The sequence below is a fragment of the Corythoichthys intestinalis genome, chromosome 9 (genome assembly GCF_030265065.1).
Source record: "Corythoichthys intestinalis isolate RoL2023-P3 chromosome 9, ASM3026506v1, whole genome shotgun sequence".
In the NCBI taxonomy this organism is placed as follows: Eukaryota; Metazoa; Chordata; class Actinopteri; order Syngnathiformes; family Syngnathidae; genus Corythoichthys; species Corythoichthys intestinalis.
In genome coordinates, this window is record NC_080403.1 from 42399882 (window position 1) to 42421605 (window position 21724).

General features: G+C 38.8%; 1 protein-coding gene across 2 annotated transcripts in view; it reads left to right on the forward strand.

The window, feature by feature from the left end:
- The window catches only part of slc4a8 (solute carrier family 4 member 8), an 85716-nt gene that overhangs the window by 35106 nt on the left and 28886 nt on the right, over positions 1 to 21724 (forward strand). For both annotated transcript variants that reach the window (XM_057845526.1, XM_057845527.1), the window contains exons 2-6: positions 10136 to 10217; positions 12497 to 12646; positions 13080 to 13215; positions 16234 to 16394; positions 19368 to 19544. In XM_057845526.1, the coding sequence (XP_057701509.1) occupies positions 10136 to 10217; positions 12497 to 12646; positions 13080 to 13215; positions 16234 to 16394; positions 19368 to 19544 (706 nt within the window). The remainder of the gene's footprint in view (positions 1 to 10135; positions 10218 to 12496; positions 12647 to 13079; positions 13216 to 16233; positions 16395 to 19367; positions 19545 to 21724) is intronic.

The window sequence follows — 21724 nt, forward strand, 5'->3', positions numbered from 1 at the left end:
GGCAGTAGCGCATTTGGTAAGACCCCCAACCAGACTCAACGGAACGAACGGCCGGGCCGCACGGCCGGGCCGCACGGCCGGGGCGCTGGCGGAAGACGACCGAGCAGAACAACCGGGAGGATGCCTGGGATGCCAGGCGCTAGATGACTGAGCAGAACGACCGGGACCACCAGTGCAGCGGACAAAGGCGTTGAATCCGTGCTGCTCGCCGGGCAAAGCCCGCGCCGCCGTGCTCTGCCGCTCACGTCCCCCGCACCGTCCAGTGTCCTGCACGGGAACGCGCACGGCCAAACCAGTCCCCCCACCCCCCCCCCAGGAAAGGAAAACATTATTCAGATGTTTGGGATGTAACTAAAGCAAAAAATAGCTGTGTTAAAGTCAAAGTTATACTAAAGTCAAAGTTATGTTTGAAATGTTTGCGTTTACAAAAAGCTCAATTTCTGTTTTTTTCATTAGAAATTGGAAAATTGCTCAAACTAAGCTATTTTCTAATGCTGATTTCTAAAGAATGGAAAAAGATATGAACTAACTTTTTTTCCTGCTGAAAGAAGAGAGTCTCCAGGTGCATTAAAGACTCCACTGAAAAAGCCACTATTGCCCAACAAAATTTTACTACAACTTGACTTTTGCAAAAGACTTCCTGTGGTACTTGAAGGGGATACCAAGACATGACAACCATTTTGTATCTCACTGAGAACAATTTTCATGGAGGAGTGTCAGTAATCTGCATGGAAAATGAGTTTAGAGAGTCCTGAGCTTTCCCAGCCGAGTGTCACTGTAGTTCAAGGACAAGAGCTTATTGGAAAAAGGTTGGTTGCTAGGAAGCATAAGAAGGCAGCAGAAACACTGGAGTGGAAACTTCAGTTCACAAAGGTGTGTGCACTCACCTGAAGGGAAAACCCTTGTCTCATGAGCCTTTAATTATGTGAGGCACTTAAGTGTCACACCAGTGAAAGAGAGGGAACCATTAACCTCCAAACACAAAAGAAAAACAAAAACGCCCGTATGAATATTCCAATAGGTAAGGAAAAGCACATGGCAGAACACAAAAGATCTAAATGGCAACTTGGTCACGGGGCCTTTCATGTCTTCGTCTTTGAACCGAATAAAGCCGCAATTGAAGATCTGATGGTGCGTTGCTATTTCTGGGACAAAGACCTTTCATAGTGTCTCTTCCATCATTCTCTCATTTGGTGCTTATATATTTGGTAAAACTCCAAGCTGAATGGTGCCTCCAGCTTGAGCTGCAAACCCACACACTGCATAGAGGCTTTCACTTCATCAGCCACAGCTGCAATGACTGATAACAGTTTTTTTTTTTTTTTTTTATGAGCATGTGTATGCGTTTGCGCTTGCTTGCGTGCATATGTGTGTGGGAGAGAGAAAGAGTATCATCTTTTCTATTTTAGACAGAGATATATTCATATTAGAATACTGATAAGATCACGGACCCCAGCCAATGCTTTACTAAGATTTATCACCTATAAAAAAGAAGAAAAAAAAACACTTCTGACTGTGGTGCTGCATTGACATTTTCTTCTATCGGCGCCAGAGGGGAATTCTGAATGCAGGACAACCATTTAGGCATTACGATTATACATAACATCATCAAAATTCAACACGAGTACTTTCTTGATTTTGCCTCCATATACAGTAACACCCTAAGATATGACTTAAGTGTTGGCTTTCGGGACAGCAGTTTGATTTATGCACAGCATCTCAAGTTTCAGGGTTTTGGGACATTTGACATTATTTCAAATACCTTACTTGTTTACACTATTCTTGGATGGCAATCCTTTACAGGCAATGGCCACCTGAAGTGTGGAGCTCATTAAAATCACCAAATTCAGGTTTCCTTCAGTCCTCCACTGCAGCCTTCCTGCTCTGCTTATTTATGGATCTTGAGATCCCACGTTTGTCTTTAGCAAGAAAAACATACTGAGATCAAGACAATAGCTTCACTATTGAAGAATTCTTTCATTTTGTGTAAGGCAAGGCAAGGCAAGGCAAATTTATTTATATAGCACAATTCAACACAAGGCAATTCAAAGTGCTTTACATCACATGAAAACCATAAAAATCACATTTAAATCAACACAACGTAAAAACCAAGACAAAAGATCGCATTTAATCACAGAATAAAAATAAATAAATGAAAATAAAACAAAAATAGAAATAAAGCCAAAACTACTACTAATAATAATCATTGAAATCAGCAATGGAGATATGCACAAGAGGAATAGAAGGCAGGTAGATTGAAATATATAGACAGTTATGGATATGCAGTGCTAAACAAAAGCGTTTTTAGCCCTGATTTAAAGGAGCTAACGGTTTGAGCATACTTCAGACGTTCGGGTAACTTGTTCCAGAGGTGAGGAGCATAATAACTAAATGCTGCCTCACCCTGCTTGGTTCTGGTTCTTGGAACATGCAGAAGACCCGTTCCAGACGACCTTAGGGGTCTAGATGTCTCATAGGAATCTAACAAGTCAAGCATGTATTTTGGTCCAAGGCCATTAAGTGTTTTGTAGACGAGCAGTAGTATTTTATAGTCTATCCTTTGACTCACTGGAAGCCAGTGTAGCGATTTCAAAACCGGTGTAATGTGGTCCAGCTTCCTTGTATTTGTGAGGACTCTGGCTGCAGCATTCTGTACTAGCTGCAGCTTCCTGACTGATTTTTTATCAAGACCTGTAAATATACCGTTGCAGTAGTCCAATCTGCTGAAAACGAATGCATGCATAAGTTTTTCCATGTCTTGTTGAGTCAGAAGCCCCTTAATTCTGGTTATATTTTTTAGGTGGTAATAAGCGGATTTAGTGACGGACTTTAGATGGCTATACCGTTTATCCTCATTAGGGAGCAGGTTAGCTGGAGCTATCCCATCTGATGGGCGAGAGGTGTACGTGGTACTTTTTTTTACCCATTTGTCTGATCCCCTGACAACAGAGGTATACATACACTGCTGGCCATAAGTATTGGTACCCCTGCAATTCTGTCAGATAATGCTCAATTTCTCCCATAAAATGATTGCAATTACAAATGCTTTGATAGTAATATGTTCATTTATTGTGCTTGCAATGAAAAAATCACAAAAGAGAATGAAAAAGAAATCATTATCATTTTACACGAAACTCCAAAAATGGGCCGAGAAAAGTATTAGCACCCTCAGCCTAATACTTGGTAGCACAAGACAAAATAACTGCGAACAACTGCATCAATGAGTTTCTTACAATGCTCTGCTGGAATTTTAGACCATTCTTCTTTGGCCAACTGCTCCAGGTCTCTGAGATTTGAAGGGTGCCTTCTCCAAACTGCCATTTTCAGATCTCTCCACTGGTGTTCTATGGGATTCAGGTCTGGACTCATTGCTGGCCACTTTAGAAGTCTCCAGTGCTTATCTCAAACAATTTTAAAGTGCTTTTTGAAGTGTGTTTTGGGTCATTGTCCTGGTGTAAGACCCATGACCTCTGAGGGAGACCCAGCTTTCTCACACTGGGCCCTACATTATGCTGCAAAATTTGTTGGTAGACTTCAGACTTCATAATGCTATGCACATGGTCAAGCAGTTCAGTGCCAGAGGTAGCAAAGCAACCCCAAAACATCAGGGAACCTCCGCCATGTGTGACTGCGGGAACTGTGTTCTTTTCTTTGAAGGCCCCATTTTTTCCCCTTGTAAACTCTATGTTGATGCCTTTTCCCAAAAAGCTTTACTTTTGTCTCATCTGACCAGAGAACATTCTTCCAAAACGTTTTTGGCTTTCTCAGGTAAGTTTAGGTAAACCCCAGCCTTGCTTTTTTATGTCTCTGGGTCAGACATGGGGTCTTCCTGGATATCCTACCATTGAGTCCCTTTTCATTCAGTCGCCGACAGATAGTACGGGTTGACACTGTTGTACCCTCGGACTGCAGGACAGCTTGAACTTGTTTGGATGTTAGTCGAGGTTCTTTATCCACCAGCCGCACAATCTTTCGTTGAAATCTCTCATCAATTTTTCTTTTCTGTCCACATCTAGGGAGGTTAGACGCAGTGCCATGGACTTTACACTTATTGATGACACTGTGCACGGTAGACACAGGAACCTTCAGGTCTTTGGAGTTGGACTTGTAGCCTTGCGATTGCCCATTCTACCTCACAATTTTGCTTCTCTAGTCCTCAGACAGTTCTTTGGTCTTTCTTTTCTCCATGCTCAATGTGGTGCACACAAGGACACAGGACAGAGGTTGAGTCAACGTTAATCCATTTTAACTGGCAGCAAGGGTGATTTAGTTATTGCCACCACCTGTTATGTGCCACAGGTAAGTAACAGGTGCTGTTAATTACACAAATTAGAGATGCATCACATGATTTTTCAAAGGGTGCCAATACTTTTGTCCGGCCCATTTTTGGAGTTTTGTGTAAAATTTTAATGATCATTTAATTTTTTAACCATTCTGTTTTGTGTTTTTTTAATTGCAAGCAAGATGAATGAATATATTACTACCAAAGCATTTACCAAAGCATTTGTAATTGCAATCATTTTCTGGGAGAAATTGAGGATTATCTGACAGATTTGCAGGGGTGCCAATACTTTTGGCTAGCAGTGTAAGTATAGCATAACATTATATGGCATAGGAATCGCCTTTATGTTTTAAAAGTGTGGACGTTATTAAAGTAAAGATGTATACACATGAATCATGTCTTCATTGTCAATCATTTTTTTAAAATACCAAATTCATTGTGGTTGTGTATGAACTTTACCACTTAAAATCCTTTTAAAACGTCATATAATGAATTATATACTGGAATATGCACACAAAATTAAAATAAAACAGTAATAATAATAAAACAAGGCCAATGAAAACAGTCTCTGAATAGGATATTCAGTATTACAAATAGTGCAATTGAGCAATTTAGCTGGACATTGTTTTTTTCTGTGACATTCAATAGACAGTTTTCATAGGCTGCCTTTTTACTTCATCCTCACCCTTCTGTCTCCTACTTACACATTTGTTATCCTAATATTAAACTCAGAATCAGTGGTTGGCCTCAGCATGACTTCTCCAATTAAAACATTGTTTCAACAGAGAATTCTCTAGGAAGGGATTAAGTCATTCTTATTAGGCGACTGATTGATAAGCTGGGAGCAGAAGGGCAAAGCTAAAGAAAGAAGGGGAAAAAAAGAACACACACTCCAGTACAGCTTCCGACTTTCTTGTTTTTTACCAAGCTGAAGGCCTGTCAAGTTGCCGCTCAGGTTATTGTTTTTGTGGACACTAACTTTGAAGTCGTAATTCTCCATCATTCGTGAACCGATGGTCTTGGAATTTGATAGCGATGCATCATGGGCCAGGATCTGTAGATCCGTGGTGGCCTTTATTTTATTTATTTTTTTATTTCTGGGTTTATTAATAGCTAATTTATTGTGGCTGTAGGTTCCGAGTTAGTTAGTTAGTTAGTTAGTTGATGAGGGAAATGTGGACTTAAAAATGTTGCTTGCTGGTTACAAGCTGATTTAAGACCATGATTCATGCATGTGTAATTTGAGGATAAAACACAACACAAAGCTATTAAATAAAAAACTGTGGACCCAAAATATGCTGCTATGGTGCCTTTTTTTTTCTATGCACTAGTATAGCGACAAAAAATTTTTGGGGGGAGCACAGCTTCTCTCTTCTCAGGCCTGACTACAGTTGCTGCCTTCTTGGCACTGATATCCAAGGAGAGTCGCTGCAATGGACCGGTGAATCTGTGGTACTTGTGCAGGTGGAAAAAATGGATTAAATTTGTGTCGGATAAGACGTGATAAAACAATTTACTCGCAATCAGCACTCTGAAACTAATATAATTTTTTAAAGATTTACATTTTAATTTTTTGTGTGTGTGTGAAAAGAGTAGTAGAATGACTAGCAGAAATAAGTGGTTCACCTGTCTTTCTCAGAGTTTTGAGGTTGAGGCTTCAAATCTCTTCCTACGTGTTTTCCATTTTTACAGACAGCCTGTCAAGTCACCACTATAGTTGTTGTCTTGTGGACACTAAGGGCACTTTCACATTAGACCAAGAGGACCATGGTTCGGTTGGAGAGAGAGCTACCTCGTAACAACAGTTGCAAATGACTTGTTGAAGAAGTTCAGTATTCACACTGCGCCAACCGAACCTTCCGAGTAGCATCATGTGGAGGAAAGGAAGATTCATCGATTGGAAAAATTTACAAGAAGAAATACCTCCCTCCTGGTCTGAGCTAGAGTTCACGTTCACATATACAAAACGAAGCGGATTATCTGAGAAAAAGAACTCTGGTCCATTTAAAAAGGGCCAAACTGTCCTTGTATGAAAGCACCCTAACTTTGAAGTCCTACTCTTTCATCTAGAGCTGAAACGAATACTCAAGCAACTCGAGTAACTCGAGTTTTAAAACTGATCCGAGTAATTTTATTCACCTAGAGGAATCGTTTAATTTTGCCAGCTCGAAGCATCACGTTTTGCCCGGACTACTTTTAACGCGGGACAACGCGCTGACGTCCCATGCGTGGAAGAAGAAGCAATAAGATAAAAAAAAAAACCTTACTGCAGCTGACGGCCGCTATAAACCACGCCGACGTTGCTAAACACTACGCCCGCGTGATGCTAGTGTGGTAGCAGGTAGTGTCCGATGCGTCTCATAGATATCGCATGCATTTAGAACTAGATGCAAAATGACAGTTTCGGCCGCGTCTGGGCAGCGTTAGTAAACAGCCGCCATCTTTAAGCAGTAGACTTCCCAGCGCTAATAAATATAACGTTACTGTCACTCGCTCATGTAACGTTAGCCCTTCGGAGGGCTAGGTTTCTATTGATTAAGACCACTGTCGATGCGTGGCTAACTGGTCTTTCATACAGGCTTTATTTAATCTGTAAAAACACAGTGCTGTAGAGTGATGAGGGTGTAAAATCAAAACATAATAAAGCTAACTGTCAGTTTTAGCTCAGTAGTCATTGCTAAATAAAACACCAAGTAGCACTGGTCCCTAATGTGCTCCAATACAGCAGGTATTATACATTTATTTTGAACACTGCAAAAACTCAAAATCCTATCAGTACTTATAGTTTAGAATAACTTAAAACTTAACTAGAACTTAAAAATAGCTCGACACAAATGGAAATTTAATTGAAACACGTGGGAAAATCACATAGCTTTCAAGTGATGTGTGTTATCAAGGGTAATTACATTTTTAGGTAAGAAATATGTTTTTCATAAGAATTTAAGTTTTTTGAGTGAAATCAGTAAAAAAAAAATTCTAGTCAAATCTGACATGCAATTGTTGGCTGTTTTCAACAATGAACATCGGAAATAGACAAGAGACATTGATTGACTGAAAATGGTTCAATATTGGATTAAATGTCTATTTTTCTCATGTATATTTATAATTGCTCTTTACATTAAAAAAAAATGTTTTATCCGATTACTTGATTGATCGATAGAATTTTCAGTCGATTACTCAATTACTAAAATATTCGATAGCTGCAGCCCTACTTTCATCATTTGTCAACTGATCGTCTTGAAACTTGGTAGCTATGGAATGTGCGAGTATTTATCGATCCCTGAAGACTGATTTTTTTGTTTGTTTGTTTGTTTTGTATTAGAGCTGATTAATTAATTGCGGACTTCCAAGTTAGGCAGCAGAGAGCAGTGCGGACTTATTGTTGCCTGTAGGTTACATGTTACCCAGTAAACAGCAGCCTTCAGTCTGTAAAAGGAAACTAGTGCTTGTTCATTGAATTATTATTAATTTTCATTCATGTGACATGTAATTGTTTTTTCCTGACATGACTGATTAAAGCACGTTTTCCACTGAGATTTAAACCGGCATCTTGCGTCGTGATGTGACAGCTCCAATCCTCCTCATTTCCTCATTAATTCAGACTCACAGGCCTCACTAATGATACTTGAGAAAGATACATTGCGAACATTACGCTCAGTAAGCCTCCCTCGCAATGCATTAGCAATTATTCACTAGCGGAATGAACAGTGACCAAGGCAAACTGCTTAGAATAGATCTGCACTGTTTCTTGTGGTAGCTTAGTCTAAGCGTCTCTTGGTTTAAGCACCAGAGAATGGTTTCATTTGAATTTTGCTAAGTGCACGCATCTTACTGTATATTGGTGGTAGAGAAAGAAACCTAATTGAATACTAGTACTGAGTTGCATTTGCATGTGTGTGGTCGGATCCAGCTCGACAGGTAATGTGCGATCAACAGACTGCCATTTATCTACTCAGCTGTCTGCTTTTATTTATAAAGGTTATTTTAGTTTTTATTCACACATTGTTTTTGTCAGACAAACACTTGAGGGTCTAGTTGGAGTATTTGCACTGTGTATTGCTTATCCACCACAGAAGAGTAAAGTGGAAATGGGAAAAAGGTTCAGTCAGAGTGCAAAGATTCACCATCGTATAACCTTCCCTAACTACTGAAGCTTTGACTGTATTTCCACCCCTTTAAAAAATATAAATTTATAAAAAAATATATATTTTACACACACCTTGGGCACTCAAAAAAATGAATCAGGCAGGTTGTAAAGTTTACTAAAAGACAGTGTGCATTTTCAGCAAGAAACCATCATGTTTCCAAGGTGAGCATGATTGAATCATGCAGTCTCTACATAAACATGACCAGTGAATGAGGAGCTTGATTAGATATTGTTGATGCAACATAATGTTAATGTGTCTTTCCAACTAATTGCAATAATCTCGTGATTTCTCGCGAGATTTAAAAGAAGGATTGCCAACTCCCTGAAAAAGTAAGGGACACCTCATTGGTGGTTGTGATTTTTGACCACTTACCATTATACCCCACTGACATTGAAGTGGCGCCTAAGTAAGTCAATACCACTGACAGCTATGTACGTCCATGCTATTGACTATCATGAATGTCGCTACGATTGATGCCAATGTACTGGATTCAATTGAGGCATATATAAATTGATGCCATTGACGGCCATTTACGTTAAAATTAGGGCTGTCAAACGATTAAAATTTTTAATCGAGTTAATCACTGCTTAGAAATTAATTCATCGTAATTAATCGCAATTCAAACCATCTCTAAAATATGCCATATTTTTCTGTAAATTATTGTTGGAATGGAAAGATAAGACAAGACGGATATATACATTCAACATACTGTCCATAGGTGCTGTCTTTGTTTATTATAACAATAAATCCACAAGATTGCATTAACATTATTAACATTCTTTCTATGAAAGGGATCCACGGATAGATTCTTAAAAGATAAATGTGAGTTTGTATATTGTAACTAAATATTGCCATCTAGTGTATGTGTTGAGCTTTCAGTAAATTATAATGTAGTGACAAAACTGTTCTGCCCAAATGCATGATGGGAAGTGGGTAACCATGACTGTGTGTGGAGGCTGCAAATAATATATCTTCTCTGTGTTGTGTACAATGCAGGGTGTTAAGAAAAAGATCAACTCCTGTCATTCTTCCCCGCGTTGCTCGCCTCAATAGTTATAATTGTTGTGGAAGAGATGTCAAAGCTTTACGCAATTAAAAGCACAGTCCAAATGAATGCCTGTTTCCACTCCACTCACCTGTCACTGCCTCTTAGCTTTGTATATACGTAGAACGTCGCCATTGTAGTCTGTTTGTGGCAATACGTGAGTGGGTTGTTCCGTGCATCCGTTAAATATTTTAACGTGATTGATTTCAAAAAATTAATTACCGCCCGTTAACGCGATAAATTTGACAGCCGTAGTTGTGCCTTATGTTGGCTCAACATGAGTGCTTTATGTTAAAAGAACACAATTGTTAAATACTGAAGGAAAGCCATTTAATCAGGTGCAAATTATGTATTTCTTTAATGTCGGTTCAACATGTGTTTTGGGGTGAACATGAGTGCCTTATGTTGGCTAGACATGTGTGCTTTATGTTAAAAGGACACGATTGCTAAATGCTGAAGGAAAGCAATATTATCAGGTGCAAATTCTTTCCATAATTTTTAATGTCAGTTCAACACCCCATTTTTTTTTAGTGTATGACCTTAAGAAATCTTTCAAAAAGACATACAATATGTATGTTCGATTCAGTACAAGCTGATTGTCAGTGATTAAAACATTATTCATTGCACTTCATTTTTTTTGTTTGTTTTTCTGCTGTTCAGCGGCCAGATGAGGAAGTGGTAATAGACCAAGGTGGGACAAGCTCGGTGTTGAACATCCACTATGAGAAAGAAGAACTTGAAGGTAGGTATAAATACAAAGAGGAAACCATGTATTGTTTTTGATACCATAATAGCAGTATTACCACATACATGCTTGCATTCATTCTATTGCTATACTGAAATAAAAGCCCAATTTTGAGAAGTGCAAAAACTGCCTTTTTTTCACTTTTTACTAGTTCATAGTATTAGATAGTTAATGGTGAGCCAAGGGACAGAAATTCAAAGATGCAATGATGTCACAGTATTTGGAAATTCATAGTAAGCATTAAGGGTGTAACGGTACATGTATTTGCATTGAACCGTTTTGGTACGGGGTGCTCGGTTCGGAATGGAGGTGTACCGAATGAGTTTCTGACGTAATGTAATGTAACCCTTACTTTTCGAGACTGTGGTCATAAAGTTAATATGAGAAACTTGAAACTGTTTAGTGTTGCAACTGTTCAATTTTGCACATCAGATATTTTTTTAAAGAAAAAGTCTGAGCCAATGTTATTTATTTTTATTTTGTTTTTCAAAATATCTACATTTCAAAATATTGTATTTTCTATTTTTGAGCAGAATTCTAGCTTTGTATAGGCTAATGTTCCTATTGTTGAAAGCACAAAAGTGTGTAATAAACAACTAGTACATTTATATTTTGCATTTTGTTTTCTTACTGTACCGAAAATGAACCGAACCATGACCTCAAAACCGAGGTACATACCGAACCGAGATTTTTGTGTACCGTTACACCCCTAGTAAGCACTGAAATTGCTGTTTTCTGAACTGAATCTCATCTGAGTCATGTCTCCAGTGCTCCAACCCTTTATGGGGACTAGGAATGTGCCGGTTACTGGTTCCAAAGTATACCGTGGTATGACAACGTTAAGGTTTCAAAACTGCTAAAATTTTCCGTCATACTCTCCCTATGGTATTAACTCAAAAATTGATATTCGATATTTTATGCGTCCTATATGGTATACTGGGGACGGGTTTCAATAAGCTTTGGCTTCTCCCGTCAGCCCTTTTCTTTTCGGGTTGAATTAATTGTAAACACATATAAATGCTGTATGTTTGTTTGGATTTGTCATGCCTGAAGGGAAAAAAAATTAAAATAAAAAAAAACTATTTTTAAGTCCTAAAAATGCAGGGCTAACCCTTCAAGTTGTTGCTCATTGTCAGTGAATCAGCTGTGCAGCACGTTGCCTGGAGGACATGAAACACCTGAACTTTTTCCCCCATCGAAGAAAACAAAGTCACTGTTATGGGAATACTTCGGGAACAGCAAAGTTACAGACAGCCTCGGCTTAAATGGGAGGGCCCAACTGACATATTTGTGGGGGGTGGCTACCAGAGAAGGCAGTATTTCCAATATGATTTTGCAATTATACAAAATTAAACGTTAAGGGTAAGGTTAGTTAACGCTGTCATGAACGTTTCCCACTAGCTACTAGAGTTAACTCCAGTGTATGTAGTGTGTCTAGCAGTGGTAAAACATTCTGCAATGTAAGCTTGTTAACGAGGCAGATAACGTGCCTAATTAGTATGCCAATTAAATTTTATTTACAATATTTCATTTATTTATTTATTTAACTTAACATTATTCTTACGTACATTCCTTGCTAAAATGTTATGAAAAATACAAAATCCTGGTCAAATGATTTTTTTTTTTTTGTAACCCAGAAATCTCAAAATAAAACATTTTAGAGCTGTAATTGCAAAACCGTGTACCGTGAAACGGTGATATTTTTTTGCTTAAAGTTATCATACCGTCAGAATCTCATACCGGCACATGCCTAATGGGGACATTTACGTGGTATCAGTGGATTACTATGAAATGCTGTGGCATAGTAAACATTTTAATCCTCGATTAATTCCTTCATTTAAAAATTTGACCTCAGCAACATTTTTTCAAGCAAACACTGTTCCTTGTTGGAAATGTCTGCTATTTATATGCTGTCAAACTGTCTCTGTATCATATCTGTTGTAGTGAAACTGACTGATGCCCACGGCTAGCGCAAATCAAACCCAAATGATGACCATGCTAGTGTAGACATTATTGTGAGCTGTCAGTCCTCAAACACATTTACATTATATTAAATTGAATAATACTAATATTATATTTTTAAAAAATCTACACATTGTTGAATTAATCCTGACAATGCCAAACAAAACCAAGACTTAATAACTCGACAGTTATTGATACAGCATGTACTAGATTCTATTGAATGAAGTAGGTGTATTTAATGGTGTGGTCGGTAAGACTACTTTTCATCCTTGAATACAATAAATATTGAATAAGATCTGTCACCTCCTGTTCAGGTCACAGGACTCTCTTCGTGGGTGTTCGGATGCCCCGACAGAGCCATCGACACCACAAGGCTCATGGCTCTCGGCATCGTAAGAAAGACAAGAGGACAGGAAGCATTACAATGCAACAAAGCGGCGGAAATGAGAAGATTCCCTGTCATGGTAGGAGGAAACACATTTACCAGTACTTCATGTTGACAGTCTTGACACTTATTTGCCAGTTGGTCTGTATAATATTATTTATTTTAACAATTACATCACACAGAGGTCTTATTGGCTGTTCAATCATGGCTATCAATACTCATGCTCACACACACACACATGCGCCCCCATGCGTGTCCAAACACATACACGTGTACATGCCCCTTGGCCAAGATTGACAAGCCTTATAATTAGCATGGACTGGTCTGCATGTACCCTTATGTGCACAGTTACACTAGTAGTAACACACAAATGGATACAATCATAAACCTTTACACACAAAAAACTACTGGTACTGTACAGTATGTACTATAAAATTGTGACAAGTATTTTCATTTAATGGAAACTCCTCTAAGTGGAGAAAATTGTCACTGCCATGTTGTCACTTTAACAGACACGCCGTCCCAGCGGGTCCAGTTCATTCTGGGAACTGAAGAAGATGCTGAGCATGTGGCCCACGAGTTGTTCACTGAGCTTGATGAGATCTGTGTGAAAGATGGCAAAGATGCTGAGTGGAAGGAAACGGCCAGGTCAGTATTTCCTTTGAGAGCCATTGGCAACAAAGCTTGGTAATAAAAGCTTCTGGCGGCTTGGCAGGAAGTTCACATTTAGAGGCTACTGTACGATTTCTTGACCAGGAGGAGCAAAGTGCACTCCCACATTGTGATGCAAAATATTAATTTCATATTGATCAACCTTTGATCATTTTCTAAACTGGTAACACTTAACAATAAGGGTCCCTTGATTAACATTAGTTAATGCATTTTTAGACAATAACTAATGTTTAAGTAAAATTACAATAGTTAATATAATTTCTTATCTAACATTTATTAATATATTAATTAACATGAGTTAATGCTTTAGCTAATGCATTAGTTAATGCATGAGTTAATGCAGACAGTAACTAATGGTTTGGTTAAAAAAAAAAAAAAAAAAAAAGGCCTATATAGGGTTAGGATTTAGGGTTAGGGTTTGTTAACTTAGCATTTATAATTTCTTAGTTAAGGGACACATGTTCTACACTTTACAATAGGGGTCCAAAAAGCATTCAGTAATGGTTGATAAATGGTAAGGGGGGGGGGGGACTTGAGCATTTATATTTTCTTAGTTAAGGGAAACGTGCTACACTTTACAATAAGGGTCCAAAAACATTCAGTAATGGTTAATTAAGGTTAAGTAATACTTATGAGGTACATTCACATGAAATAATACCATTCTTAAGGTTAGGTTAGCAGCACCCAAGGACTCACAGAGCAATGTTTCTCATTTTAAAGTAACATAATCACTAACTAGTACCAGTATACATTAATAACTATTTATTAATGCACTAATGTATATGTGAATTAATGTTAAGTAATATATATATTATACTGTATATTATAACCTAACCTTAAGTATGGTATTATTTTTAACGTGAACGTACCTCATAAGTATTACTTAACCTTAATTAACCATTACTGAATGTTTTTTGGACCCTTATTGTAAAGTGTAGCACACGCATCCCTTAACTAAGAAATTATAAATGCTTAAGTTCCCCCCTCTTAACCTTTATTAACCATTACTGAATGCTTTTTGGACCCTTATTGTAAAGTGTAGCACATGTGTCCCTTAAGTAAGAAATTATTAATGCTTAAGCCCCCCCCCCTTAAACTTTATTAACCATTACTGAATGCTTTTTGGACCCTTATTGTAAAGCGTAGCACATGTCTCCCTTAACTAAGAAATTATAAATGCTTAAGTTAACAAACCTTAACCCTAAAACCTAACCCTATATAGGTCTATATATATTTTTAATTTTACCAAACTATTAGTTACTGTCTGGTTATGCATTAACTAATGCATTTTACTAATGTATTAACTAGAGCTGAAACGAATACTCGAGCAACTCGAGTAACTCGAGTTTAAAAACTGATCCGAGTAATTTTATTCACCTCGAGTAATCGTTTATTTTGACAGCTCTAAGCATCACGTTTTGCTCGGACTACTTTTAATGCGGGACAACGCGCTGATGTCACGTGCGTAGAGGAAGAAGCAAAAAAAAAAAACTTACTTAAGCCGACAACCGCTACAAACGACGCCGACGTTGCTAAATACTAGCCCGCTCATGCTACGTTAGTTGCAGGTGGCGTCCAGTGAGTCTCATAGAGATCACATGTATGTTGAACTAGATGCGCAATGACAGACTAGGCCGCGTCTGGGCAGCGTTAGCAAACAGCCGCCATCTTAAAGCAGTAGAGCGCTAAGCGCTAATAAAGAGCGCTAAACGCTAATATACTGTATAAGATTAACGTTACTGTCACTACTAGCTCACCTTACGTTAGCACTGCGGAGGGCTAGGTTTCAATTAATTAAGACCGCTTTCGATGCGTGGCTAACGTGTCTTACATACAGGCTATAACATAACATAGCGTTGTGGAGTGATGAGCATGTCAAATAAAAACTCAACAATGCTAACTATCAATTTTAGCTCAGTAATCATTGCTGGATAAAACACCAAGTAGCACTAGTCCCTGATGTGCTCCAATACAGCCTGTATCATACATTTATTCTGAACAGTGCAAAAACTTAAATCCTATCAGGACTTACAGTTTAGACTAACTTAAAACTTAACTAGAACTTAAAAATGGCTTGACACAAATAGAAATTTAATTGAAAAACGTAGGAAAAAATCCTAACTTTTAAGTGATGTGTGTTATCAAGCGTAAAGGCATTTTTAGGTGTGTTTATATATATATATATATATATATATATATATATATATATATATATATATATATATATATAAATAAGATCTAAAGGTTTTTTGAGTGAAAGCAGTGAATTAGTCATTTTTTAAAATTCTAGTTACATCTGAGATGCAATTGTTGGCTGTTTTCAACAATATACATCAAAAATAAAGACATTGATTGACTGAAAATGATAAAATGTCTTGTTTTCTCATGTATATCTATAATTGCTCTTCACCTAAAAATATATTTGTTTTATCCGATTACTCGATTAATCGATAGAATTTTCAGTCGATTACTCGATTACTAAAATATTCGATAGCTGCAGCCCTAGTATTAACTAATGCATTAACTCATGTTAATTAATGTATTAATAAATGTTACATAAGCACTTATATGAATTATTGTAATGTTACTTAAACATTATTTATTGTCTTCAAATGCATTAACTAATGCATTAACTCATGTTAATTAATATATTAATAAATGTTAGATAAGGATTAAATGAATTATTGTCATGTTACTTAAACATGAGTCATTGCATTAACTAAGTGTTACCGCTCAACTCACAATCAAAACAAAGTTGGATTACGTGGTGCTATAAAGAGTTTTTCCGTTTTCACATTCCATTTTTCATCACATTTTTGTGATTTTCATTTAATGTACTTGTAGTAATGTACTTTGAGGTCTTGAACACATGTCTATTTTATATTTGATTTGTCAGAAGTTCACTAGTTTTAGCAATTTTAGTAACATCATGTAAGATGTTTTGTATCTTAGTGAATCATGACTGTGCTGCTGTCGCTCTCCATATCTTCTCAGGTGGCTAAAGTTTGAGGAGGATGTGGAGGATGGGGGTGAGAGGTGGAGCAAGCCGTACGTGGCTACGCTTTCTCTCCACAGTCTCTTTGAGTTGCGGAGTTGCATCATCAATGGCAGTGTGTTGCTCGACATGCATGCTGACTGTATTGAGGAGATTGCAGGTGCGGCATATGATATGATGAATAGCTTCTAGGTGATCAAAAATGGATCTGTTTCTCTGTAACTGACAGCCAGATATTACTTTCAATGACAGACATGTTTGATAACACAAAGATGTATTGTCTTGCAAGTACCGGGCCATTTGAAATACACTGGCTAATACAGTACACAAAGCAGACATATGTATATCCATGTATGTGTGTGTATATGTATCTACAGTGGTATGAAAAAGTTTGGGCACCACAGACAATTTTCGTTTTTTTTTTCATTTATAAATCAATGGGTTTTTGGATTTGCAACTTCATTTTGATTTATGAAAAATCTGATGGACAGAATGACTGAATTACCACTGTCAATTCACCTCAAGTTATCCAAAAGGATTTAGTGACTAATTCAGGCATGCGCACACAGACACACACTTAACCATGTGACTCCTGCCACAAGCACCTGCAGAAGCAGACACATTGAGCAAAGGCATGTTTAATGACATTTCTACTTTTAGATGCACTAGAAAAACAACCTTATTAAAATGAGTAATGATACTACTATAATGGTAGTTAACTAGGAGTGAAAACCTCTTGGTAGCTCACGATACGATACGATTTACGATACCAAGCTCACAGTAACGATGATCTCACGCTGATTGATACATTGGTCAGGAAATCATTCCAGGGTATTCTACAAAACAACTAATAAACAGAAAAACTAGCTATCTTCATTCTTCTGTAAGTTTATCACTAGTAGATGTCCAATCCATTTGAACTAGGAGGGTGGTAGCGAATGAACCCCTCCCACTTCAAACGGGCCCTTCCCACTTCTACTGCCGTCAGTGGCAGCCAATGCCAGGCAACGAGGTCATTTTTGGCCATTTTAGGTTACCTGTTGTTGTTACCAAATTACCTGTTAGTTTTCAGTCACTTCCTTTTGATTTTGGGGCATTTTAATAGGTCACTTCCTGTTGATTCTTGGTTACAGAACAGGAAGTGACCCGGGAATCTCCCAAATCCATAGGCAGTGACTCAAACTCAACAGAAGTGACTTGTAAATGCCCTAAAATGAACAGAAAGGCTAGGTTCATACTATAGGTCTTAATGCACAAATCCGATTTTTTGCCATATCTGTTTTTTGGGCGTGACCGTTCACACTGCCTTTGTCCATTGAGACAGTTCAAGTATCACGCATGCGCACTGATTCGCAGTCCGAGATGCACTCAGCAAAGAGACCCGCATGCGCAGAAGCATCAAAACAAATTACTGTATGTCATTCCAGAGTGATCATATTTTTGATTTCCAAAAAGAGGACACAAATAACAGACATTAACAATCCCTGTTTAGTCTTATATTCAAAGTTTATATGGGCTGATAGAACGCATACACGCACATACATGAGCCTTGACGTGTGTGCGTGAAATGACGTGGGTGCGTCAGTTTGCCCCAACTTGGCCATGTGTGCAATAATGAAATATTGCTCATTCGGCGCACAGAATGAAAATCGAAAATTGTCAGGCTTATTCTTTTCTTCATTTTATTTTTATATGACTGTGGTCAAGCCCGCTTCATGCTTAAAAGCTAGTTTAGGTTTAAGCTAGGCGCTAATGCCTACATGGCTGTCGTCCTCCGTGCCTTTGGTCTTTGCAGACGTAATTGCTGCATGAATTCCGATCTGGAGTCTTGACAGTTGAGATCGCCAGTCACGTTCTGAAAAATGTGGCCCAGATCGGATTTGAACCACATACGAAAGTGACTCGGATCGGATTTGAAATGGTCCACTTCTATGCGACTTGTTCCATTCAGACCGTCAAGTTAATGCCTGACTCGAGTTGGAAAAACACGAAAAAATCGGATTCGTGCATTAAGACCTGTAGTATGAACCTAGCCAAAGTGACTTGTAAATGCCTCGAAAATCGGAAAGAATGCCTGTGAATGCTCTGGTTTCGAACAAATGAACGTTTGTTCACCCTTTTCATTTTTAATGGATTGGGCATCGAGCGCCGTCAATGGCAGTCATAGAGTTAACTGAGACACTTTTATGGTGGAAGATTTTGGTAGCAGCTTATTGGTTCTATTTTTTTTTTCTTTTCTTTTCTTTTTTTTTTTCTTTTTTTTTTTTTTTTTTTTTAATATTGACACTTTTTAAACGATATCTCTATCTCAGTTCTTGGCATGAGCATATCGATAACCTTTTGGAATTCATAGTATCTTAATATATCACCATTTCAATATTTTGTCACACCACTATAGTTAGCAGTTATTACTCAAAATTAATTGCAGTACTAGTAATTTGGGCGGATAGGAGTTTCCTTAAATAGTGTTTTTTTTTTTTTGTGTGTGTGTGTGTGTGTCGTTGTTATTCATGTAGCGAATTAACCTTTGAGTGAATTGTGATGCATTTTCCGCCATGGTTCTGCTGTCCACTTGTTGGTGCTCCAATTAGCAAGGCTGACTATACTGGTGCTCAACTCAGCCTGTCAGCAGTGGCCCTTGGATGTGCTCAGATTTAATGTGGACTGTGTATGTACATGTGTGTGTGTTTCTGACTAAGTGCATGAATATAAACTGTCTGATAAAAAGGTAAGGTAGAAAAGTTTATTAATGGCTCAGCATCTTGGAAAGGACACAGAAAAAATCTGGGTAGTACTTTTAGTAGTTGTGAGAAATTATGAACATGGTCAGAGTCTTCATACAGAGCAATGTTATTTAACATAATAATGGTTTGGAAGTTACAGTATGGCCATTTAGCAATAATTAACTATATTTTGTTCCTATCAGTGGAATTTGTAACTTGGTCCTAAGTGAAGTGGTCAATGAGTATCCTTTAAGCATTGACCACTTCATTTGGTATGCCTGCGTAGTCTAAAACTATCAAATGATGCAATTATTACAGTCGTACTCCAACAGAAACCACTGCAATAATAAAGCTGTTGTTATAGTATGGTACCTTTTTGTACTCACACATTTATTATTTCTTTAATGCAGACATGGTCCTGGATCATCAGGAGGCTTCTCATGAACTGGACGACAGTGTGAGGATAAAAGTGCGGGAGGCCTTGCTAAAGCGGCACCACCACCAGAATGAGAAGAAGAAAAACCTCATGCCCATCGTGCGCTCCATTGCAGAGGGGACTCGCAAACAATCAGAGCCTCATCTAACAGGTTTTTGTATAACAAATGCCCCTTGATAAAGATGAATATACATTTTTTGGTAAATTCTCTTCTGTCCATAGTCAAGATATATAGATTGTTGCTTATCACATTTGTTCAAGTGTGCCATACACTATAAGCTTTATTTATGACAACGCTGCCCAAAATGAAAAGCGCAGAACAGTTATGTGTCAAGCGGTCAATGTAATACTTGATTAATTTTTCATAGAAACCAAGCAAGCCAGCTCATATTTGTTATATAAGTATACTGTATGTAAAGGCGAAACAGGCAAAGGGCGTATTGGACCAGCGTTCTACTAAAATGCTTAAATAGCATTATTATGTGAATTAGAATCATATTTTGAGACGATTTGACTATATACAACAATTTGGCAAAGCGCAGAGACCCGCCTGTCATTATAGCACTCTAGCATCCCCAGCTGGATGATGACGGTGACAGGTTGGCAGGATTTAGAATTCAGTCCATTGAGGGGGGAGATTCAAAATGAGGAAAATACGACATAGAGCAGCAAAATGTCATGATTGTTTCAATCTCTAGTCCCATATTTTCACAGGATATTCTTTTTATCTACTGTAAGTATTTTCCCCCAATTGCTAAATAAATGTTATGGTCATGACTCATGACAAATGACAGTCTTGTGCTAAATGGAATATAAAATATTAAAAATGCATTTATTCAGTATGACAGGGCAAAATTACTGCATAATGGTCAAAACTGCCGACTTCTTCCTCTCCCGAGCGGTATATCATGCCACCGGAGTTATTCCGGCTTTTGTCATTTCCTACCCCAGCTTCGGAGACGGAGGAAAGGGCGTAAACAAAGCAGGAGGCGTGACAGCTAGCCGACATGCAAACCTGAAACGAGCAGCTTTTCCCAGCCTTATTCTTGCCTTTCGAAAACGAAAAATCACACAAAACTACTCCGACTCATGTCACACACGGCGGCTGGGTGGATTGTCTTCACAGATCGACCAGCCCCCGGGGGTGAGCAAGTTACGGCTCGTCGTTCTGCTGCGGCCACTGTGGGCTGGCAGTACTCGTCACCATGAGTGAACGCTGAAAATAGCCCATTCTTGGTGGACAAACCATCCGACGTTGGAGCGGGGAGCTGCTCGTGGCCTAGCCGAGGAAAGCGCATTCTCGGCGGGCACACGAGTAGGACCGAGCGGACTGGTTAGGTGGACAAACAAGCGGATGTTGGAGCGAGGGGCTGCGCTGCTCGTGGCCAAGCCGAGGAAAGCGCATTCTCGGCGAGCAGGCAAATAGGACCAACCGGGCTGGATTGGCCAGCCAAACAGGCCGACGTCGGAATGGGGGGCTGCTCGTCGCCAAGCCTAGGAAAGCGCCTTTTTGGCGGGCAAGCGAATAGGACCGAGCGGGCTAGATCGGCTATCCAAACCGGCCGATGTCTGAGCGGGATGATACTCGTGGCAAGCGCATTCTCAGCGAGCACGCGAATAGCACCGAGGGGGTGGAAGTGACCATGGTGTGTGACAAGCCGCCGGTCGTCGGGCGAGTGGCCTTCTCAGTGGACAAGGAGCATTGTCACCCACAAAATGCAAGCCACCTCCTTATTAAAACGTGTGCCATGGTCCCAGTATTTGACGTAGTATAAAACATGTGGCTTACTCATTTTATTGTCGGTCCAATGGTCCCACAGTTGTCGGACTTGTTTTGGCCATTATCTGCGGTGAACAGGAACTTTTTGAAACCCAAAAGGGCTCACACGCCTCTCCCTGGTGCAGCAACAAAAGGTTGCAGCACATTGGGCTGGCGTGATGATAAAATAAAAGAATTAATCTGCAAAATCAGCCGAATCCGCAGTCGTTCTACATACTGTAGTTTTGGCTGTATACTGAAGATGATTTGCCCGCTGACGTCACATTCACATTCTTCGTCAATCCAGGAAGTCACTCAATTTCATGGAGTGAGATTCAAAAAAGTAAATAAATATATCGATCGCTTCCACACACATCCAAGCGGTCCATTTCATTCAGGAGCATAAAATACCGCGTGAAATATGATATAAACATGCTTTTTGCTGCCATAGGCATTTTAAGCTTTGTACTTCCATGCTGTAATATAGACTATGAGGCAGTATCGAATGGAACAAGTTGCAGTCATTAACAACCTTTCCTTTCTATGTAATATTGTGTGTCGATGGCATCTAC